Raw genomic sequence first — 22,900 nt, 5'->3', positions numbered from 1 at the left:
ACGAGCTACGGGATGAAGATGATGATCTTTCTGCACAAAACCGAGTACAAAAAAAAATCCCTTATAACTTCGTTGACACAAATATTAAAACCAAAATAATTGCTCAATTAAGACACAACATAACTTTCTCCAATCGATAAAGACTCCCCAAGATTTTAACACAAATTAAAAAGCATAGGTGAGAATCATCGCAAACCCTAGTTTTTATGAACTATCTGAAATTGAAAATGAAGCAAAAAAACAAATCTCGCCTTCTTCATGTCTGCGTCTAGGCATTATGAATTTTTAGATGGCGAAGAGTGAAGAATTTATCCTGCGAAAACCAAATGTTTTTCTACGGCCTAAAAATCTAGCTAAGCAGATCTTTATATAAATATATCACTTGAAAATGCACACAGTAATACGTGTGATATTTCGAATTAATAAAAGATTATGTTTCCTTCCCCAACACACACAACACTTGCGCCTCAAGCCAAACGAGAAAACATAGGCATTGGTCTCGTATGGGAATTAACTTTCACTATTGGGCAAGCAACTTGTGCAACGTATGTCAATTGCATATAACATCTCGATTAATCATCGAAATGGATATATTATTATTCCCAATCTTTTTTTAATGGGTTTATGATGATTCTGTAGCCATATATATACGTTAACGTAATATTTGAAAGGATTTCTTTATACCTTTTCAAGAAAAAAACAATCAATTTTATAATTAAAAAATGGTTTAATTAACTAAATACATAACTTTGATTATCATTTTCCTTTTTCCTCTCGCATGATCCAAAAACACTTGACATGGCCTTCGAATTTTGATTTTGGAAGCAGAGCCAACACAAAAACTACGTGTCACATCTCATCACCATATCGTGCCACCAAAACCATTATTTGTCACCGGTTTTGTTTTTTCAAGTAAACTCATCAAAGATTAGATTTGATGGTAAATTTGAAGATAAAAAACACCAATAAGTAGATCTAATCTAAGCAATAAAATATACTTTCCATTGATAAAGGCTTCATCATCATAAAAGATCCCATAAAACAAAAAGAAAATAACATAAAAGATCCCAAATCTTTCAACAAGAAAACCATTAGATTTCAACAACTAATTATTAAAGACACCAGAGTTGTTCTTAGCATAGACATCTCGACTAGTTGATTAAGCAGCCACCACGGAACCAGAATTCTTCTTGCATTCACTCAGCATGTCCATGTAGAACTGGCACTTACTGATGTCGCTTCCAAAATGGTTGACGCACTACACACAAACATAATAACACCCAATGTCAAACCAGATAAACCTCGGATACACTAGTATTCAACAATCAACAAACAAAATAAAGATCATCACATCCAGAGTCTTCTAAGTTTAAGATTAAGCTGTACAGCACATCAACACATCATGTCCTATTGTATTCATAATGAAAAACAACTTTCAATGTGCTTGCTTGTCCTTCAATTTCAATATACTTTGTGAATACATACCTAACCATAACAAGGCCAATGAAGATCTAGCTACTGATTCACATTCAACACTAAACAATCACTTAGCTAGGTTTATAACAAAAGCTCAGAAAATATTGGAATCAACCTCACATGCTCAATGAAATTAGAGAAAGAGTTTAACTTACATCTTGGAAAGCCTTGGAGTGAATGTCACAAGCACTCATGCTAGTTGCAACAGGGGAAGCAGGGGCAGCCTGAGAAACAACGGTTTCGTGCTTAAAGGTTCGTGGACCCATCACAGAATCCACAACCCTGTGTGAAACAGTATTTCCAGCACCAAAAGCAAAACCTAATTCCAAATAAAACAAACAGATCATAAGAAACCAAATCCAACCAAACCACTCATCTACGAAACAAAAATGCTTAAAAAATCACCAAAAGAAACAGATAAAAGCACACATACCATCAACTATGGACCGAATATTTCTAAAGATACCACCGCCACTAGGCTGAGCTGTTGCTGGAGGAGGAGCACGATTAACTGAAAACCCAGAAACAAAACACAATTTCATAACAGAGAAAATCTACAAAGCTACACAATCATATCACAAAATTGCATCGAGGTTGAAATTTACCAGTTTGAGGAGGTGGGCTTCGAGCAGCTGCAGGGCGAGAAGAGCGAGGAGGACGGTAACCAGATCTTCCTGCACAACAATTTGATCACACAAAATCAATTTCTCCCTCGTTGCCACAATCATGAACCCTAAAACATGTCGTTCCTCTACATAATCGCTAAGGAGACTGAAATATTCTCTAATCGGAAAATATAACCCAAATTGTAACATCAAAGGAGAGGATTATCACAAACTCAGGAACAAATGATAAGACTACACAGCAAACCCTAGATTGGAATGCGGCAAATCCTTAAATACCCAAATGTGAAGGAAGAGATCTGAAATCAAAAACTGGGAAAACTCACCTCCGGAGCTACCTCGAGGCATTTTGAATTTCAGATGTTGAAGATTACTACGTGATGAATTCTCCGGCGAAAACTTGACGATACTCTGCGACCAAAAAGCACCTAACCGACGAAACGTATATTTCAATAGAGGAAAACGACCACGGGAGGATGGACACGTGTAAAGTTTTGATTGGTTTTCACTTGCGAATCGAACTCTCTAGATTAGAATATTCCCCCTTGCCCGTCACGTTTCTTGCGCTCCAAACCCAAATTTTGTTTCCATTTTTTATTTTTCCAGAAAAAAAGAAACACGGCGAAGTTGGGCTTTGACTGGCCCATAAAATACAACTAATTTACAGTTCATAATATTAAAAACAGATTATTTATTAATTTTGTACAGACGCATGTTTTTTACTTCTTTTTATTTTTATACAAATTGTGTTTAATGCACAACGCCCTGTACTGTATGTTTGAGAAAGCTTCTTTCAAGGGCTTAACACGCACAAAAGCTTCACTTAACACTCTGTCTGGTTGATTAATGCCGTGGAACATCTTCATCATTGGAAAATACTTAGGTTTAAGTTAGATGATTCACTTTTCATAAGGTGGGTTTTGAACCTCAAGGTTATGGAGGTTCAGATGTGAACACAGCAGCATCATTAGATTAGAGCTCAAGAGTCAAGACCACATGTGCGTTTAATGATGTCACACTGAAAAGGAAGGTTTATGTAAGGACCTTCTGAAACTATGATGTGTCCAAAACCCAATTCAGTCTGACCTTGTTAATGTCCCAATTAGCCTCTGTTTTGAAACTTAACAGAAAAGGTTCTGTATTCTTAACACCACTTGACCAAAATTAGTCTACTGTAATTCGATTGTTGGAGTAAGTTCCAGCAATAATAATCCACTGATAGAGTACATGGAATTAAGATATAAGTTTTTCATTCAATCAAATCTCAATTTCATGTGTCTAATGTGATTAACATAAAAAAAAAGGGGAATATTAAAGAAGACATTAGACTAACTCAATCAAAGTGGTTCATGAAAATACAATTGTACAAAGAGTCAAAAAAGATCCCTAACAAGAAAATGAAAAGACTGAATGACACAAAGAAATAGATGAAAAGCTCTTTTTATTTCTCTAGTGGATGAAAAAGATTGGGTTCTAGTTCAGGTTGAGTGTTCTACTTATCCACCCTGCTTTATCTGAGGAAAAAAGGCGTGAAGACGGTTTTCTGCTGCTTGGATTTGATCAGGTGTCCCAGATATGCAAATGGTCATATCCATCATTCTTCCTGGATAAGGTTCAAGGAGTGACACAAACGCACCCGATATCTGATTACAGAACATCAAATGTTAAGCTACAACTTTTCTTCAAAGGTGCCCTATTTCTTGTCTATCAAGTAATCAAAGAAAGATTTTGTATCCAGAATATGTGTTACCTCTCTCAGACTCTTCTGTAGACGATTGTGACCATCCTTTCCATATCCAAACACAGAGCTCACATCATGTTCTGAAACTCTATATTGCACAATTTTGTTTCTATCTCTTGTAGAAGATAATCCTCCACTTCCATCATTTACATTTCTTGGAGCAGCAGGTGGCTGTATTTATACTATGTATGTCAGCTAAAGAAACCAAACAGAGAGAGGGGAAAAGTAAGAGACAGAGACATACCGGTGACGCCCACAACGGAAATGAAACTTGACCAAAATTTGGAGCATATCCAGTAGTAGGACTGAACCAATTAGGAAATGAATCTTCTGGTCTTATGCAAGGATTGAAATAGTTAACTGGAAAATGAGACCCCATTTGGAAGGATTGGTTGATAAGATCCTCTCGTAGCATACTGGTAACTTGGTTTATAGCTTCTTTCACATTTGGGAACGCTCCTGAAATCTATTGGCAAGCAGAATATAAGACAACATCCAAACAAAAGCAGTAATTCATAGAGTTCTCTCTGAGTTACAAGCAAGTGTACCTGCACAATTTGATTGTTCTCTGAAACACATTTTGGGTTCTGCTCAACGTTCAATACAGTTATAAAAGCACCAGTTCTTTGCTGTATTGTAGATTTTATATGCCCCTCTTCTCCCATCAAACAATTAATCTGATTTGAGCGGACCACAAGCCGTGCAGTGATAGATGACGTTAAGCCACTGTCTAGGACTTTTGCAGTGGTATTCTCATACATTTTAGAGAAAACAAGAACTAAAGCTCTCTGGGATGGGGAGTTTTTGGCATTAGGGTCCTGCATGATGAACAAGCAGAAGATAAAACAAAAGTAAACGAAGAGATATGGAAAATGGGAAGAGTTAAATGAAGACCAACCTCTGATGCAGTAATTGTAAATAAGCCTTCATCACAGTCAAGACGATTACTTCCCAAGGTTATAAAGGCACCTGTCTCACTTTGAAGATCCCTGATAGTGGCACGCCCATTCCCAATAACACGACCAATTCTTTCTTTCGAACAAAGTATCTTCAGAACCACTTGTTGCTTATTATCTTCAGAATCTTTCCTTGGCTGAGAAAGATTTCTATGCAAGGATTCAAGAGGATCCAGTTCTCTATGCTTCAGTCGTGAAACTGAAATATCTCCCTGGAAAACATTAGAAGCCCTGTATAATGCTTCCCGTGGAACCACGTTAGTCTGCATATTGTGAGGATTCCCTACCATCTTTTTCTTAAAAATCGACTGACAAGCTTGCAGACGACTGGATATGGATACTAGAACTTTCTTCACTGCAAAAACGTTTCCTTCTATCTGCCACATTTTGATAGGTTAACTCAGCATTACAATTAAGATTCTGATAACACAAGCATCTAAAATGTTATCCCTAGCATAAGTGATCGAATTTTAACGATTGCGTGCCCATGAATGATTCTACAAGAACTTCACCCAAAAAAAGTGCTCTGTAACGACTAATATTTGACCAGTACCCTGTTTAGTCCAACTTCTTTAAACGAAAAGAACTGTTACTATACTGAAAAGAAACTAGGTCAGATCGATGTAAAAGTCATGACTAAGAAAGATGTACTAAATTCAATTCATATTAATCAAATTCTTTACTAGAAAAAAGGAAAAAAACCAAAAGCATTCAAGATTCAGAGAATTTACTGAAATCATGATGTCCTACCTTCACCATCACGTCATCAGGATCTGCGCAACTTGGTAAATTATATTGGCATATTTCAACATTACAACCAGTTTCCTTCCTTATCATCTCCATCAATTCACCTCCCTTACCTATGACAGTAACCACATGGCAAGCTTCCATTAACAGCCTAGACGAGACGGTACTACTAGTCCCAAATCTGACATTTAGAGCTTCGAAAACCCTAATCAACGCTCCTTGTGCTCTGGAGACTTCAACTTCTTGTTCTTGCACCTCCTCCTTCTTCCTGTTGCTAGCATTATTAACAATAACACCTAATTTTACCCTAGACGTCGAGCCTACATCAGCGATTATCGTGATGACACGGTACAGAGAATCAAGAGGAGCCTTCTCGACCCAGATTTGGGAATTCGTTGATTCTTTAAGCTGCCTAATCACTCTTCCATCTTTTCCGATCACATCGCCCACCTGAGACACGTGGCCGAGAATGCGAAACAGTACGTATCCTTCCGGTGGCGACTGCCGCGGCACACGAGCGGTAGATTGCGCTCCGAACTTCTTTCCCTCCATTCTTTCTTTCTTTCTCTCTCTAACGGCACTTCTTGAGGAAGAAAGAATGAAAATACCAACGGTTTTGCATACGGCGTCGTATAAAGGATGAGGATTATTCACTAACCGAATCGGACCAATGAACGGTTCATATTTCTATTTTCCGTATTAACTCGAACCGAGATAGACCAAATTAACACACCATACAAAAGCCGAGCTTAATTTGAGATATTGTATTGTGTTGGTTTACACAAGCTTTCACGGAAACGTCATCAAATTTTAGAAACCATGACGGTTTAGAAGGAAATCGGTTTCTGGTTTGCTAATCGGTTTTACTAAATTATTATGATCAAAACATGGTACTAAAAACTTTTAAACTAGCAGAAACAAGATAATTTTGGTTTATACAGAAATAATTTTTATGAAACAAAATATTGAATATGTCATTACATTTCTCCTATTTTCTCCAATATTGCAATTAAATTAAAAAAATTTGAAATTTTGCGAAGCTTAGTCAAAGAAAAAATGTAACTAATTTATCATAATATAGACTTGGAAAGGTAAAGTATTTCTCAAAAAGAATGAAAGTACAAATTATAGCAAAATCAACCAGTGTTTAAAGTAAGATGAACAAAAACGTAAACTTCTGTTACTTTGAACTGTATCCAATTTTATCCAATAGAAAAATAAACAATCACTTGCAATTTAAGAACACTCAGCGAAAATTATCAATTTTCTGCAGCAGCACTTGCAGCACTTAAGTCCACAGACAAATCAAGAGTCTGCAAAAGAAAAAACAGTATTCAAAATGTTGCGTTTACTTGTGAACCAAGAAACACACAGTGAAGAGGTTTATACCTTTCCAGTGATCTTGGTGTACATGTCAAGTACATCCACAACAGTACTCTCAAAATGTGTCGTTGCATCATAAGTCTGACAAAACAAAACAAAACAAACACAACAAACATCAGAAAAAAGATAATAAGACATGTAAGCAAAAAAATAACAAATTGTTGTGATCTGATATTCTCTTACAGCAGAGATGAAACAGTTATCTTCTTCTTGATTATTGGTTGGAACGTATGTTTCATAAGAATGATAGAAGATCTCATCAATAGATCCAAGCAATTCGATTCCAGGTTTAAGCTCCTCCTCTGGATTGTCAGTTTCAGCTTCTGCAGAGACAAAAGCTATGTATTTGCCCTTTGGTGCCACATTGTGAGCGTATGAGCAACAGAACAAGTACCTACAGAAGCCAAAATCTCAGAGATTTATCTTCAACTGTTTCAAAGTAAGATCTATGTTTCTATAACTTGAATGTGTTCTTGATTATGATCTCTTACATGTCTGATTTGCGACCGAGTTGCTTCTGAGGAAGAATGATTTGAACCGAGTGAGCGTCGTTGGTGTCTGGAATAGGATGGCTCATTATACACACCGCTCGAGTCACTTTCCCAACTTTCTTTACCTGAAAGACAAGGAAACCGTCTTAGAAAGGTAGCTAGAGAGTATAAGCACTAAGCAGTTTCTGCAGTTGAAATGAGTTTAGGGTTACCTTGTCAGACAGGTAAGAAGGATCACAGACAACTTTCTTGCATTTAGCAGTTTCTCCTGCAGAAGTGACACCAATAGCTTTTCCAGAACCATCAAACTCTACCTGTTAGGGATGATGATGAAGATTCATAAGTTTCTAGCTTTAAAAGAGTTAACATATATCATTTATATACTAAATTAGACCTCTTATCTAATCGATAAACAGAGAAATAAGAGATATTATAGGTTGTCGTTTAAACCTTGCATTCAGGCTTGTTGAGCATGTAAGTCCCACCGTACACAGCGCTTAAACGTGCAAAAGCCTGAAACAGAAACAGAGTTTTGAGACAGAGGAAAAGGTAGGAAATTTAAGAGGAAACCTGAGATGTTACATGAGAATAGAGTGAACACGAACCTGTGGCAACTCTCCTAGACCGTACAATGGATAGATGTAAGGAGATCCTCCTTGGAATCGAGCCAAAGACTCCGCGTAGAGCTTCACCAGAAAATAGAAATGAAAATGACATTGAGATTGGAACATATGCTTATTGAAAAATAAAAGAAAACACTTTACCTTGATTCTCTTAACAAAATCAATGGCGGGTTGATCCAAGTAGTCATCGTCGTTGTGAAGCGCTAAGGCATGCCCTATGAAGTCGATTGTGTCATCTTCAAGTCCATACTTTCTGTTGGGAATCAACAGAGTCAAAGCGTGTAAAGCAAGAAACTATAATGAAGTGACTTCAAATGGAGCAAAAATCGTCGCACGTACGAGATGATCTCTCTAGCAGTGACTTTGCTTAAGTCAAGTCCTTCGTGAGACTTGGGATCCTTCTCATCATAGTCTTGCACGTAGATAAAGAACTTTCTCGCACGTCGCTTCTCGAAAAGACCCATCAATGGCGATTTCAGGGCTTCTACATCAGTGGCTGGGACTTTGTAGATCTGACACACATATGGTACGGATGATCAAAGTCTCAGATTAATTAACTTTACCAAAACAAAAACAAAAATCAGGGTAAAATAGACTTAAAATACTACCTTGCCTTTCTTGTAAACAAAGCTACCATCAACAGCCTTAAAGTTAAGATACTTTGTAACATCGGTGTGGATTAGGGTTTGAACAAGGAGTCCATTAGCCATTATAAACTGCAAATCAAGAAACCATTATTCACCATTGATAATCGAGTCACATTACATAAATATATGAATTCACATATGTATAATCATGCATTATATATATAATGTACCTTTGGGATCATATCAACATTGTATTCTCTGCTTGCTCCGAGATTTTCTTGAGGAGTGTCACTTCCCCTGAAACGCTTCCATAGCTGAGTGAGGTTAAGAGAGGATGATTCTCCTCCATAGTAGTCGTTTCTATCCATATGTAGTACCTATTTAAATAGATCCCAAATAAATAAAGGGAAACTATTTCGTTAATGATTTCACATTTTTTTTTTTTTTTGAAAAAGATGATTTCACATATTTGAAAAATAAATCTACTAACTTATTCCTTATGTGTTTCCAATGTTCCACATTAAAACCACCTATGATATATATATGAAACAAAATTTCGCTTTTTCTTTTGCAGCAACAAGAACACATTCAAAAGTCAAATGTTGCATTACTATTGATATGACATACCATGCAACAATTTGCAGACCATATTCATTATAACTATAATAAAACAAAAACATAAAACCAAAGCTTTATCTGGATGTGATGCACAAAAACAATTTGATGGTGAAAGAAAATGGTGAATAAAGGAGAAAACCTTGAGGCCATCGACAGAGAGAAGGCCACTAAGGATACACTCCTTAAGACCAGTCCCAAGAACAATCACATCATACTCTTCATCCATTATTGTAATCGATCTCTATCTACGTTATCGATCTTTAATTCTTCATCGATCTCTCATAGACTTTTTTTTTCTTTTGAGAGATCATAAATGTGAGGGAGGAAAAAGAAATAGAGGATGATGTGTGGCTGTTAACACAGTCTTACCACCACCTCCGATCTTACCGTTTAACCCCATGACAAGTTTTCACGTTAATTATTAAAACCGTATTGTCAGGGGAGAATTATTTGAATGTTATGGTTCCTATGTATAAAAATGGTTACAAACGCTTACTATATTTAGACGAACAGGTGGGAACAAAAATGTCCTAATTACAATGACAATCGTTTTGACCTGAACCAAAAAAAAAGTAAGATAGTATCGTATACCTTTTAGAGCGGCCTTGTATTTAAGAACTTAACCACTGTATAAAGTATAAACTCGTATATACGTATCGACAAACACATGCAAACTTCCTAAATGACATAAATACCCTTAGTGTTGCATTTTTTAATTACGATTAATAATGTAAATGTTATGTAAAAAAAGGTCCTTTTGGTCCACTGACAAAGTAGCTCTGTATTTAACCCAAACCAATAAAAGTAAAATTGAAATTGAGAGAATTTTTGTAAAAAAAAAGTAAATTTTTTAATTATATCTTTGTTATCTGATATGAGAAAAAAAAAAAGACGAAATTAATTATGAGCAAAAAGAGTAACGGAGATATGGTAAGCGGCGACGGCGATAATAACAGAGCGGAGGCGGATCAGTGGCTTGCTACATCGGAGAAGCTCTTGGCCTCAAGTGACTTTCATGGAGCTAAGACATTTGCGATCCGTGCATGCGAAGCTGACCCGTCTCGAACAGACGCAGCTGACTATATCGTCGCCATCGCCGACACTCTCCTCGCCTTAGAAACTACGATCGGAGATTCGAAAGTAACAGACTGGTACGCGGTACTTCGACTCAGCCGCCTAACCCAAAACCCCGAACACGTCGCGACTCAGTACCGTAGACTCACTCTTCTCCTCAATCCCAATGTCAATCGTCTCCCTTTCGCCGATCAAGCGCTTAAGCTAGTCTCCGATGCTTGGTTAGTCCTCTCTGATCCTCCAAGGAAATCAATGTATGATCGAGAGTTTAAGCTGAGTCAATTTGGTCAACCTTATAGTTATAGCCAATCAGAGCAATTTCAAGATTCGCCATTGCAGAGCCAAGGTGAGACCATGGAGAATCCTACGGCTACGAGCTTCTGGACTGCTTGTCCTTATTGTTTTTCACTTTTTGAGTACCCAAAGGGTTACGAGGAATGCACATTGAGGTGTCAGCAATGTAGGAAAGCGTTTGAAGCGGTTAAAACGCAAACGCCACCAGTGGAGAGTAATGGTGAAGGCGTTTACTTTTGTTCTTGGGCTATGTTCCCTGTAGGGTTATCAAGTCATGCTAAAACCTCTAATTGGTCGCCAATTTCACATCTTTCCGTCTGCACAGGGCAAAGATCATGTGATCAGCAATCGAAGGCTCTTCCACGAAACCATGATGCTGATGATGTTGACATATATATTACAATTTCTGATGATGATTAAAGATATATGATGCAAAGAAAAACAAGTAGGCAAATGTTGCACATGATAATCTCAAGGCTACTTGGTGAAAAGTAAAGCTTTGTTTTTCATTCTTTTCTCTCTGTCTTTTGTTTGTTGTGTGGTTCACTTAGTTCCTTAGGTTGTATGTATTGCTAGCTGATGTTTATAACTAGTAGAAACTGCTCTAATTTTGATTCGTTTGTGGAATCAATGTTAGATGGAATCTGTTGATGTATTTTGGTGCGAATTACGCTTTTGGTATATAATCTTTTGTATCATATAAGTTAATAACCATAAACTGCTTTTGTGTGGCATGTTTTGGTTGCGAATCATGCCTAGTTTGAGTATATGAAGGAACATTCCTTCATATATATATGTAAAACTTGTGAGGGACGTCTAAGGATTTATTCTCAGATTAGAGGAAGTATCATAACTAGCTGAATGTATTTTAGGTGGAAATAGCATTTAATCTGCTTAGTCTTATTTTGGCTGCAGAGAATTTTGTTTAGGAAATGGATCAATTAAGCTTTATTGACGGAATGTTTTTTGTTGCCGACTTGAGTTTTACTCAAATCTGTAACTTTTCTTTTGTAAATATTTTTGAATATATTAAATAATACATTGTACATGTATATGACTTGATGAGAAAGAACAAACATACACACAACCAAAAAACAATCCAAGTCGTTGTGTAGATTACCGGCCAAAACCTAAACATCATATTTTTATGGCCCTTTCATACTTGCAAATAGCAAATTTTACGTGCAAACATTTTACATTAAAACTAGATTTTAACCCGCGGTACACCGCGGGATGATTTAATTTTAAAATTAGTATAAAAATATTTTGTAAATTGTATCTTCTTATAACATATTTATTTATATTATAGTTTATAATTGTTATTAAGTAACGGTATACCACGAGTCCACGAGACAATTATTATTAATAAACGGAGGATTTAACCCGTATTAAAGCGGTATATAAATATTGATTCAAATTCGTCTGCCATATAAATCCTTTCCGAAATATAACATGTTCTGTAATTTCTTAACCCGTTCCGTGATTTGTTTTTACTTTAAAATTTAATGATTATTTATTATATATAAAAGTTTACAAATCATATCATCTTCTAAGACCACAGAATATTATACCACGGGACAATTTTTGGTTTTATACAATTTTTTCTAAATGAGACTGATTTAATATGTCTAATATTTGTGGTATTAAAAAAAAAAATTAATCCGTATTGAAGCGGTGGATTAATGATATTTTAATCTTTTTATTATTGTTGATTTAAAAACCAGTCCCGCCAAACCCGTCCGGCAAAAAAAACTCATTTATTTTATTAATGTTCTTATTTATGATATGATTCTGAATCATTGTCTAAATATTTTAATCGATGTAGAACGTTGAACACACATTTTCGTCAATTGGATAATATATGTCCGTTTTTAAAATTTCGAATCACAGTATATGCAGAATTTTTTTTTTTTTTAAACTTCATGTATTATGTGATGATTCAAAACAGTTAAAAACAAATCAAACAAAGATGATAGGAGAATCATAATTATAAATCTTAATCAAATCTTCTAAATATCAAAACTATTAAATACTGTATGAAATATACTGTTTATGAGTTGGGTTAAATATAACCCGACCCAACAAATTTTTTGTGAAGGAATTTTAAAAACGGGTCGGGTATCCGATATACGCGGAAGCATTTTTACCCACCCGTCACCAAAGTGTTGCAAAAATACTAGTATAGACAAGTTTTGATTAGTTAGTGCTTTCATTTCAAAATCAATATCGAAATGACTAAAGTTTTTAAGACTTGCATAATTTGATCTAAGTCTCATCTTGAATTTCGATTAGCTTTTTGTATACATTTTATAATTGATATTTGTGTCTCATATTATATGCAAAATGCTATTCCAGTTTACAAAGTTTAAGCCTTTTTACGTGTAGCTAAAACATGAACACGTAAACACTAAAACCTAAAATTCAACAAGATTGACAATGACAATATAGATATACAGATAGAGAGGTTAAACGAACATTTTTTTATATTTCAAAACTCTGTACATATTTTCCCACCAAACTCCATCTTTCTTCTTCCTCAAAACACCTTTAAATAGCCCATCGAATCAAAGATCCTAATCTCATCACAAACACAAACCAACAACAAACACCACAAACAAAGCAAAAGAAGAAACAAAAGCAAGAGTTCTCAAGCAAGCTCAGACATGGCACTAATGAAGCAGAGTCTCTCTGCTGCTCTTCTCTCATCACCACTTCTGATCATATGTCTTATCGCATTGCTCGCTGATCCGGTTTCAGTCGGTGCTCGCCGGTTATTGGAGGATCCTAAACCGGAGATACCAAAATTGCCAGAGCTACCTAAATTCGAAGTTCCCAAGTTGCCGGAGTTCCCTAAACCAGAGCTGCCTAAGTTACCCGAATTTCCAAAGCCCGAATTGCCGAAGATCCCGGAGATTCCAAAGCCAGAGTTGCCAAAGGTGCCGGAGATTCCAAAGCCCGAGGAAGCTAAACTGCCAGAGATTCCAAAGCCTGAATTGCCCAAGTTTCCCGAAATTCCGAAACCTGAGCTCCCAAAGATCCCAGAGATTCCAAAACCAGAGTTACCAAAGGTCCCGGAGATTCAGAAGCCGGAGTTACCAAAGGTACCGGAGATTCCGAAGCCAGAGTTGCCGAAGTTTCCAGAGATCCCAAAGCCTGAATTGCCCAAGTTTCCAGAGATTCAGAAGCCTGAATTGCCAAAGTTTCCGGAAAATTCAAAGCCTGAGGTGCCTAAGCTAATGGAGACTGAAAAGCCTGAGGCTCCTAAGGTTCCGGAGATTCCAAAGCCTGAGTTGCCAAAGATGCCGGAAGTTCCCAAGCTTGAGGCTCCTAAGTTACCAGATATTCCAAAACCTGAGTTGCCTAAAATTCCGGAGATTCAGAAGCCGGAGTTACCTAAGGTACCGGAGATTCAGAAGCCCGAGTTGCCAAAGATGCCGGAAATTCAGAAGCCGGAGTTACCAAAGATGCCGGAGATTCAGAAGCCTGAGTTGCCGAAAGTGCCAGAGGTTCCAAAACCTGAATTGCCAACGGTTCCGGAGGTTCCAAAGCCTGAGGCTCCTAAGTTGCCGGAGATTCCAAAGCCGGAATTGCCAAAAGTGCCGGAGATTCAGAAGCCTGAACTTCCCAAGATTCCAGAAATTCCAAAACCTGCAGTTCCAGAGATTCCAAAGCCAGAGCTACCGAAGATGCCGGAACTTCCCAAGTTGCCGGAATTCCCAAAAGTTCCCGGAACTCCTTAAGCGTTATTGAACCAGAAGAAGGCCCAACTACTTTGAAGCCCATCACACGATCTTAAAGTACCATTTTACCCTTACACTATTTGTCTACATCATCGTTTCCTTAGTGAAACCATGTCTTATGGTTTTGGTCTCATAGTCATATTTCTTGTTCTTTGGGTTAAGGTTATACACTTATACTTGTATTCTGTTATATTTGTATTGTGTGTTTTCATACACATTTCGTTGTATTCGATATATATACTTTTTAATTGATTAAGTTATCTATTTAAGAGTTAAAGACATGTTTCGGTTCAAAAGGCTACACAATGAACACTAATTACTCAATTATCTCAGTTCATATGTTCAAGAAAATCAATAAAACGATGTATATCTACTATGCATATTGCAGAGAAGAAAAAAGATTTTAAAGTAATATCCAATGTCCTCATTCTTTGTCACATATCCCATGTCCAAAACATAAGAAAGTAAAGAAGACATGTACAAAAATGTAGACACTACTGTTACTAGTTGTTAAAAGATATTGATGGATTTGCACTATAGAAATGGACAATTCAAATTATGGAACTCATGTGTAAATAAACTCGATGTTGTTCAAAATTGTGCTGTTCTGAAACTTTCGACGTCAGTCTAAATTAGGAGAGAGAAGGAGTTCTTTGTTTAGCTCTCATATATACTAACTAACATGAAAGAAGACAGTGTTGTGGTTAATATACTTTGGAGAATCGGATCATCAACTTCATATCTGATTCTTCCAAAGCCTTAGTTAGCTCTTTCGTGCACATTATAAGCAGCAGAGATCTTCCTTATCGACTCAGACAATGAGTTGATTCTTCACTTTAATTAAACTCATCAGATTCTCTCACAGAAACAAATAAGAGGAAACAAACAGAGCGTGAGTGTTATGCTCTGTAATACTCTGTATTTCCCTCTGTAAGGTTTACTTTTCAGTTTAAGATTAACCAAAAACAAATATAAAAGTTTTAAAAAGTCTAAACCTTTAATAACGTGCTTTCATACGAGGATTATATATATAATACGTATGAACCAAACAAATGAACACGTTAACACTTAAACAGTTAAACCTAAACTTCAGCTAGATTGAAAGTGACAAAATAGATATACAGATAGAGAAGTTAAACGAACCTTTTCTATTCAAAACTCTGTACATGTTTTTCTCACCAAAATCCATCTCTCTTCTTCCTGAAGACACCTTTAAATAGCCATTTCAATCAAAGATCAAGCTCATCACAAAAACAAAGAAGAACACCACAAAGCAAAGAAAGAAAGAAAGATAAAAAGATTTTCAAGGAAACAATGGCATTGAAGAAGATTCTCTCTGCTTCTCTTCTTTCACCATTTCTGATCATATGTATTATTGCATTGCTCTCTGTTCCAGTATCAGTCGGAGCTCGCCGGTTATTGGAGGATCCTAAACCAGAAATACCGACATTGCCGGAGCTACCTAAACTAGAGATGCCAAAGTTACCGGAATTTCCGAAGCCTGAGTTGCCTAAGATTCCGGAGATTCCAAAACCTGAGTTGCCTAAGTTACCGGAGGTTCAGAAGCCTGAGTTGCCGGAGATTCCGAAGCCAGAGGAAGTCAAAATGCCGGAAATTCCCAAGCCAGAGTTGCCAAAGATGCCGGAGATTCCGAAGCCTGATTTGCCGACGTTTCCAGAGATGCCGAAGATGCCGGAATTTCCCAAGTTCGATGCTCCAAAGTTACCGGAATTGCCAAAACCAGAAGAAACCAAAGTGCCGGCATTCACAATGCCAAAGTTTCCTGGATCTCCATAAGCCCATTATATCAGAAGAAGGCCCAGCTACTTTGGAGCCCAGTCCAATTTTCTGAAATTGTTGTATCACCCCTTGTATTATTTGTCTATTTACAGAGATGTGCTTCTTTCTATTTCTTAGCTCATCCTTGTACCTTATTGTCTCGATTGATTGTGTTATACTTTGTATTTCTTGGTATGTTTTTTTTTTTTAAATGAAATTTCTTGGTATGTTTGATACACATTTAGTTGAATCTTAATATACTTCTTTTAGTGAATTGAGTTAATAAGATCTTATCATAAAAACACATTTTCTATGACTTAAATATCAAAGAGGAAAAGATAACTTTTGTGGTGTCTCAACTCATTGATCTCAAGAAACAACCAATCAATGCGAATATTGAATAATTATACACAAATAATTTGACAAATACAAACTTTTAAAATAATGGACTTATCCACCAAAATTTATAATCTAATGATTTGTATTGATACAATCCCCATATCATAATTCGATTTTAAAAATGTACGAATGTGGATTGCATTTGAGAGAAAGAAACATTGTAATTTTTAACTTATAAACATTTTTCAGTTTGTTATAATCTAATTTAAGTATTTGTATTTTTAACTTATGAAATGAAAATTTTATATTATAATTAAATTAAAAATAATCACCAAACAAATATAAAAATACATAATTTAACTTGCAAATTTTATAAATCAACTAAAAATCACTAAACAAATAAATCTCTTTTAAAAATAATATAACTTTCACTTCTAGGGTTAAGCCAAGGTCCTCATATATATATGGATCCGCCGATTTTGGCAACTTCTTCGCTGTTCATTTGGAAAACGTAAGCAGACCACAGATTTAGGGTTTATCCACCTTATCCTTCGCCGAGATCCAACAATGGTAAGTTTCCATATCTGCATCTCTCTGAATCTAGTACTTGTGCTATCAAATTTCCGAAATTCGTGGGTTTGTAATTTGGCTATAATGGGATTCTCTAGGCTGATGTCGAACCAGAGGTTGCAGCAGCAGGAGTTCCAAAGAAGAGGACGTTCAAGAAATTCGCCTTCAGAGGAGTCGATCTCGATGCTCTTCTCGACATGTCTACTGATGATCTTGTCAAGCTCTTCTCTTCCCGTATTCGTAGAAGGTTAGGCTTTGAACTCATCAGAAAAAGTTTCGTCTTTTGTAGAATCATCTCTTGTGTTCTGACTACTTGAATTCTCGTGTATAGGTTCTCTAGAGGATTGACGAGAAAGCCTATGGCTTTGATTAAGAAACTCCGCAAGGCGGTAAGATCCTTAATTTCTCCCCTTACTAATTAGAACTGTGTTGAATTGATATTGTTCTAAGTTTGTAGAATCTGATTCTGCCTTGTGAGCTATGTGTTTTCCTCTTATTGCATCTGTGTGCTTTCCAAATAGAGTAAACTTAGGAATGCTTGAGAAATTTTATGTTTGTTCTATGCAACCAAATTGGTTCAACTTCTAAAGATTACTGCTTTGTTTTGCTTGATCAGAAAAGAGAGGCACCAGCTGGTGAGAAGCCAGAACCAGTGAGAACCCACTTGAGGAACATGATCATTGTGCCTGAAATGATTGGAAGCATCATCGGTGTGTACAATGGAAAGACTTTCAACCAAGTCGAGATCAAGCCTGAGATGATTGGACATTACCTTGCTGAGTTCTCCATCTCGTACAAGCCAGTTAAGCACGGTAGGCCTGGTGTTGGTGCTACTCACTCCTCCAGGTTCATCCCTCTCAAGTGAAGACCTTACAGAGTCTTTGTTGTGCTCTTGTTTTCTTAGCTCTCATTATGCAACTATAGGGTCCTTATATGTCTGTTTTTGGACCATTTTGTCTGTCTGTACTCCTCTTGCTACTCTGCTGCAATTCTCTCTTCTTTAGTTGTGTCTAAACTCTTGTTCCATTCGTTTAAAGAAGACTCAAAACATTTTGGAAAATCTTCCATCAGCCATGACTAGTTCATACTTTCATATATAGCTTTGAAGTAGAGTAATTTTACTTATGGTGGGCAGAGGTAGGATGATTGAGAAAATGTATCTAATCTGTTCCCAATTCGATCTGTTTCCTCTGGAAACCTGTTATTCCCGAGGGAGATCAGAGCCTTGGAGCAAGATGGTCTCACCAACCATACAGAGAAAATAGTATTCTTCTACTATTATCGGTATGATGGAAACAACCTTTAACACAATTGGACTCACACATTGAATACAGTAATAGAGAATGTTTACCAGGTGTGTTGTTGTTTACCAGGCAATTGAATTGGATTATGAGGTTTCTCTATCTAATACTCAACGGCAAATCCCGAGTTTCACTCACTAGTGACCAAATCGAACCTTCAGATTAAAGTTTGTGTACGTTATTTTCCAAATATATGGGCCTCGAAGAAAATAAAAAAGAATTCATGTACCTGATAATAAATAAATGTTACTAGGTTTAGCCGAGGTATATATTTGTTCCTTAAGTTAAGTTGTTTGTCGTTTGCGCAGTCACTGTTCGAGGAGACTCTGTGGATTTTTTTTAGGGTTTCAACAAATTCCAAACAATCAATGGTTAGTTCCCTGATCTCCGTCTCTTTATCATACTATCATTGATCAAATTTTCCGACATTGTGTTTTTAATTTTATCGCAATGGGAAATTTCGTAGGCGGATCCAGAGGTTGCTGCGGCTGGAATCGTGAAAAAGAGAACGTTCAAAAAGTTTTCTTTCAGAGGAGTTGATCTTGATGCTCTTCTCGACATGTCTACTGATGATCTTGTCAAGCTCTTCCCTTCCCGTATCCGTAGAAGGTTAGAGGACAACCATGTCTCGATTTCGTAGATCGTCTCTTGGTTTCTGAGACTGATCGGTTTTGTTATATTAATTCTCGATATACATAGGTTCTCTAGAGGATTGACGAGGAAGCCTATGGCTTTGATCAAGAAACTGCGCAAAGCGGTACAAAACTCCAATTTCTTCATCAATAATTCTTTGTTCTAACTAGATCTATGCCCTGGAACGTGTCTTCTTAGATTGTGTCTTCTCATATTCATGCCTCTCTAGATATGATTTTTGCAACCAAATGGCTTTAAAAATCTTAAGATTATGACTTTCTCTGTATGATCAGAAAATTGAAGCACCAGCGGGAGAGAAGCCAGCAGCAGTGAGAACCCACCTAAGGAACATGATCATTGTGCCTGAGATGATTGGAAGCGTCATCGGTGTTTACAATGGAAAGACTTTTAACCAAGTCGAGATCAAACCAGAGATGATTGGACATTACTTGGCTGAGTTCTCAATCTCATATAAGCCGGTTAAGCACGGTAGGCCTGGTGTTGGTGCTACCAATTCCTCCAGGTTTATCCCTCTCAAGTGAATAATCAAGCTCTTGTGGAGAGTCTTTGTTATGCTCAAAATTTGAGTCTTTCGTTTCTTTTTATTTGGAACATTTTGTCTCTCTTTTTCTCTCCTCTCATTTAGATTTTGTTCAAACTCTTGTTCATGCGTTTAAATAATACAGAGCATTTTTTAATTATGTAGTACACTTTGGCTTTGCTCTGTTTTATTGAGTATTCAAGAGAACACTTAAAAATTTAGAAAATAATTCCGAATCTGAATCCAATTCTTTTGGGTACTACGAAATTTATATATCTTTGAATTCAATTTTTAAACTGCGTAGATGTTTTTTAAAAGTTTCAATTCAATATCTTGATGGCTTAGTTTTTTGACTTTTTCACTGTATTGCAGATGGTTGTGTAATGAAGATAGAAATTAAACACAATGACCCTATTTTAAAATAGAAGAAAATTCCATAGTAATTGGGAAATCACCAACTACTGTATATAAAAAAAATTCTTTAAAATATCTGTACAAAGTTTGATATCTAATCAATTTTACATTAATACTAATAATTAAGTTTTGATTCTTTTGGGGGAAATTGTGTATTTATATTATTTAATTATCAATTTTTATAAGGTTAAAGGAAAAAAATATAGAAGTTTGTGTATTATAAGGGAAGAAATCTAAATAAATATTGATTCATATGTTATTTTAGAAACTCAATAATTTATTATTTGGTAAATTTATTGAAGTTTCCTTAAACAGAAACACTGTAGGATCTATAATACATCTGTATATATATTGGGTGCCAAGTTATGTCTCTTGTCGTATCTCCATAGTAAAACCTAGCAGCAGTCACTTTCAGGGCTTCTCAAACCAAGAACAATGGTTAGCTTCTCCTTCTTTATCTCTCTATACCTTAATTATTCGATTGTTAGATCTTGGAACATCATCATAGTCTTAAATTTCTCGGTCGGAATTCGTAGGCTCAAGTCGAATCAGAGGTTTCCACAGCTGCTCTTGCGAAGAAGAGAACGTTCAAAAAGTTTTCCTTCAAAGGAGTCGATCTCGATGCTCTTCTTGACATGCCCACTGATGATCTTGTCAAGCTCTTCCCTGCCCGTATAAGAAGAAGGTTTTGATCCCACCAAAAATTTTGGTGGATAATATATATCTGGTTTTGAATGATTGGTTTTGTTTAATTATGTTGATTATTTTGTAGGATGAGTAGAGGATTGACGAGGAAGCCTATGGCTCTCATCAAGAAATTGCGCAAAGCGGTAAAACTCTAACTTTCCGATACAAATCTTTGTTGTTATTGTGGTCATAGTTGTTATTATTCTGTGATCTCCCAACATTACTATAGTTTTAGTTAGGGTCTGCCTTTAGGTTGGGTTCGATTACTATAACAACAGTCTCTAATTTACTTTAAACCAGAAATTAGAAGCACCAGCTGGTGAGAAGCCAGAAGTAGTGAGAACACATCTAAGGAACATGGTGATTATGCCTGAAATGATTGGAAGCATCATCGGTGTGTACAACGGAAAGACTTTTAACCAAATCGAGATCAAACCGGAGATGATTGGACATTACCTTGCTGAATTCTCAATCTCTTACAAACCCGTTAAGCACGGCAGGCCCGGTCAAGGTGCTACACACTCCTCTAGGTTTATCCCTCTCAAGTGAAGCCATTACAAGACTTCATTTTGTTTTTACCATTTCTTTTGTTTTGCTCATCTAAATCTATCTTCTGATGATGTCTCTTCTCTAGTGTCTTTAAACTTTTCTTATTATCGTTAAAAGTTTTCTTGGTGTTTTTCTCTATAATATTTATAGTTATACTTCTACCATTATGGGTTTTAGTCTAAACTTTTAGACTTGAGTTACAGTCTTAACATTATTTGATTTTGATCCTTATATATTTCAATAATCTAATCTACCTAATGAGTAAAAACTATTATACACTGACCACAAGTACAATTTTCACTTGAAACGGCTACAAGATAAAGTGATAAACTAATAAAATCATATGTAAATGTATTAATCGGTTCTGTAAATCTGCTTTAATTCACAACTAAATGGATTATTTGTTCAACTTTTCAAAATCATTTTCGGATTTTAAAAATTAAATACAAGATTTACACAGGTAAAGAAGGTGCAAATGAAACGTAAACTGAAAATCTGAAATATAGGTGATTGCTAATTGTAAGTTTTCTTGTAATGTTTAGTATTAATAGCTTTAAAACAAGTAGTATTAACTTAAAGTCGAAACTAAACATAAAGGGGTTCTACAACTAAGACGTAGAATGAAATATAGGTGAGTTTGTTGAAGACTAACATCACATTCTCACAATCGTGCATTGAGATCTTCTCACCAAAATTTTGACTCTTATGAATCTACTACATTCAGCTCTCTCATCTCAATATTATTTAAGAAACCATTCTCTACACAATACCAAAACACAAACTCTCTATATTCACAACATTATTTAACTCATCTTTCTAAGTTGGTTTCCATTCAAGAATATCGCAATGATTAATGTTCGCCTTCCTATTCTTGTCTCTTCGGTTTTTTTCCTTGTCTTTATTTCGTCGTCCCTCTTGTTCGCTGCACCTAGTTTTGCTGCTAGAGTAAGTCACTCTCTGGTGCATGAAGAGGTCACAAAGATTCCAGAATACACAGAACCTGAGGAGCCGGAGATTCCGGAAGAGCCGGAGCTGCCGTCACCGGAGGAGCCTGAGATTCCAGAAGAACCAGAGATTCCAGAAGAGCCTGAGGTTCCTGGGGAACCCGAAGTTCCTGAGGAGCCCGAAGAGCCAGAAGGGCCAAAATTTGGATTTCCATCATGGATTCCGAGCTTTCCTTTTCCCGGTGTTAATGGCGGTTTACCAAAGACTGAAAATACAAAACCTACATCAACAGCTGAAGAAGTTAACGGTTCTAACAAGAAGCCATAGATCAACGGGTGAAGAACGTCAAAAGGGTTGCATCTCTATAATGAATACTCTTCCTTGATTAATGATTATGTAAGTATATATGCAATAATATATATAGTTTTGGTGTGTTTGATTAAAGATGAGAGAATACTTATGTATTAGAGTCCTCGTGTACGTCATGTTTGATATAATCTCGTACTGATTCTCTCTTGTAACATGTATGTCTCTTTGTGGTACAAAAAAATTATATTTAACTCTTAATTAAAGATATATATATATATATATATATATATATATATATAATGTGCAATTACTCGTCATATTAATTATTTTTCTACACCTACATACTATATAACTCGTTCGTCCTTAACATCAAATTAGTATGAGTAGATGTTAGATTGGGTTTATTGAGTATTGACCAATATTGGTTTATTCCTCTAGCTTCAATTATTCGTTTCTGTAATGACAAGGTGTGCATCAAGA

The 22,900-nt window shown here is 36.2% G+C and overlaps 10 protein-coding genes across 11 annotated transcripts; 7 read left to right on the top strand and 3 right to left on the bottom strand.

Moving 5' to 3' along the window:
* Nucleotides 1–978: 978 nt before the first annotated feature.
* Nucleotides 979–2,538, bottom strand: LOC9307446 (coiled-coil-helix-coiled-coil-helix domain-containing protein 10, mitochondrial). The gene is made up of 5 exons (XM_021023528.1): nt 2,426–2,538; nt 2,082–2,150; nt 1,910–1,987; nt 1,632–1,795; nt 979–1,258 (listed from the first exon to the last, which is right to left on the bottom strand). Exons 1-5 carry the CDS (start codon nt 2,445–2,447, stop codon nt 1,160–1,162), a joined length of 432 nt encoding a protein of 143 aa, XP_020879187.1. The 5' UTR covers nt 2,448–2,538; the 3' UTR covers nt 979–1,159.
* Nucleotides 2,539–3,151: 613 nt separating this feature from the next.
* LOC9307445 (KH domain-containing protein HEN4) lies at nt 3,152–6,391 on the bottom strand. Its single transcript, XM_021020887.1, has 6 exons — nt 5,547–6,391; nt 4,739–5,173; nt 4,389–4,658; nt 4,085–4,306; nt 3,850–4,011; nt 3,152–3,742 (listed from the first exon to the last, which is right to left on the bottom strand). The coding sequence occupies exons 1-6, from the start codon at nt 6,093–6,095 to the stop codon at nt 3,596–3,598; spliced, it is 1,785 nt and encodes a 594-aa protein (XP_020876546.1). The 5' UTR covers nt 6,096–6,391; the 3' UTR covers nt 3,152–3,595.
* A 211-nt stretch (nt 6,392–6,602) lies between these two features.
* Nucleotides 6,603–9,669, bottom strand: LOC9309479 (guanosine nucleotide diphosphate dissociation inhibitor At5g09550). Its single transcript, XM_002871328.2, has 12 exons — nt 9,385–9,669; nt 8,858–9,004; nt 8,649–8,756; nt 8,380–8,552; nt 8,182–8,293; nt 8,023–8,103; nt 7,868–7,930; nt 7,630–7,731; nt 7,418–7,542; nt 7,110–7,320; nt 6,933–7,007; nt 6,603–6,856 (listed from the first exon to the last, which is right to left on the bottom strand). Exons 1-12 carry the CDS (start codon nt 9,469–9,471, stop codon nt 6,803–6,805), a joined length of 1,338 nt encoding a protein of 445 aa, XP_002871374.1. The 5' UTR covers nt 9,472–9,669; the 3' UTR covers nt 6,603–6,802.
* Nucleotides 9,670–10,156: 487 nt separating this feature from the next.
* LOC9309478 lies at nt 10,157–11,347 on the top strand. 2 transcript variants are annotated; one of them, XM_021022104.1, is made up of 2 exons: nt 10,157–10,540; nt 10,619–11,347. In XM_021022104.1, the coding sequence occupies exons 1-2, from the start codon at nt 10,173–10,175 to the stop codon at nt 11,031–11,033; spliced, it is 783 nt and encodes a 260-aa protein (XP_020877763.1). In that variant the 5' UTR covers nt 10,157–10,172; the 3' UTR covers nt 11,034–11,347. The 2 variants fall into 2 exon arrangements, with proteins under 2 accessions (XP_020877763.1, XP_002873410.1); XM_002873364.2 differs by having other exon boundaries at nt 10,157–11,347.
* Nucleotides 11,348–13,066: 1,719 nt separating this feature from the next.
* Nucleotides 13,067–14,630, top strand: LOC9309477 (periaxin). Its single transcript, XM_021022102.1, has one exon. The coding sequence runs from the start codon at nt 13,277–13,279 to the stop codon at nt 14,351–14,353; it is 1,077 nt and encodes a 358-aa protein (XP_020877761.1). The 5' UTR covers nt 13,067–13,276; the 3' UTR covers nt 14,354–14,630.
* An 878-nt stretch (nt 14,631–15,508) lies between these two features.
* Nucleotides 15,509–16,372, top strand: LOC9309476 (IgA FC receptor). The gene has a single exon (XM_021022105.1). The coding sequence runs from the start codon at nt 15,668–15,670 to the stop codon at nt 16,148–16,150; it is 483 nt and encodes a 160-aa protein (XP_020877764.1). The 5' UTR covers nt 15,509–15,667; the 3' UTR covers nt 16,151–16,372.
* A 540-nt stretch (nt 16,373–16,912) lies between these two features.
* Nucleotides 16,913–18,111, top strand: LOC9309475 (40S ribosomal protein S15-4). Its single transcript, XM_002873361.2, has 4 exons — nt 16,913–17,041; nt 17,140–17,288; nt 17,373–17,430; nt 17,658–18,111. Exons 1-4 carry the CDS (start codon nt 17,039–17,041, stop codon nt 17,904–17,906), a joined length of 459 nt encoding a protein of 152 aa, XP_002873407.1. The 5' UTR covers nt 16,913–17,038; the 3' UTR covers nt 17,907–18,111.
* Nucleotides 18,112–18,606: 495 nt separating this feature from the next.
* LOC9309474 (40S ribosomal protein S15-3) lies at nt 18,607–19,695 on the top strand. Its single transcript, XM_021022101.1, has 4 exons — nt 18,607–18,713; nt 18,809–18,951; nt 19,042–19,099; nt 19,269–19,695. The coding sequence occupies exons 1-4, from the start codon at nt 18,711–18,713 to the stop codon at nt 19,515–19,517; spliced, it is 453 nt and encodes a 150-aa protein (XP_020877760.1). The 5' UTR covers nt 18,607–18,710; the 3' UTR covers nt 19,518–19,695.
* A 398-nt stretch (nt 19,696–20,093) lies between these two features.
* LOC9309473 (40S ribosomal protein S15-2) lies at nt 20,094–21,419 on the top strand. Its single transcript, XM_002873359.2, has 4 exons — nt 20,094–20,368; nt 20,467–20,615; nt 20,703–20,760; nt 20,918–21,419. The coding sequence occupies exons 1-4, from the start codon at nt 20,366–20,368 to the stop codon at nt 21,164–21,166; spliced, it is 459 nt and encodes a 152-aa protein (XP_002873405.1). The 5' UTR covers nt 20,094–20,365; the 3' UTR covers nt 21,167–21,419.
* Nucleotides 21,420–21,930: 511 nt separating this feature from the next.
* LOC9309472 (fibronectin-binding protein A) lies at nt 21,931–22,685 on the top strand. Its single transcript, XM_021023076.1, has one exon. The coding sequence runs from the start codon at nt 22,013–22,015 to the stop codon at nt 22,436–22,438; it is 426 nt and encodes a 141-aa protein (XP_020878735.1). The 5' UTR covers nt 21,931–22,012; the 3' UTR covers nt 22,439–22,685.
* Nucleotides 22,686–22,900: the final 215 nt, after the last annotated feature.

This window comes from Arabidopsis lyrata (assembly GCF_000004255.2).
Source record: "Arabidopsis lyrata subsp. lyrata unplaced genomic scaffold ARALYscaffold_6, whole genome shotgun sequence".
NCBI classification, from domain to species: domain Eukaryota; kingdom Viridiplantae; phylum Streptophyta; class Magnoliopsida; order Brassicales; family Brassicaceae; genus Arabidopsis; species Arabidopsis lyrata.
This window is presented reverse-complemented; position numbering and strand designations above follow the sequence as displayed.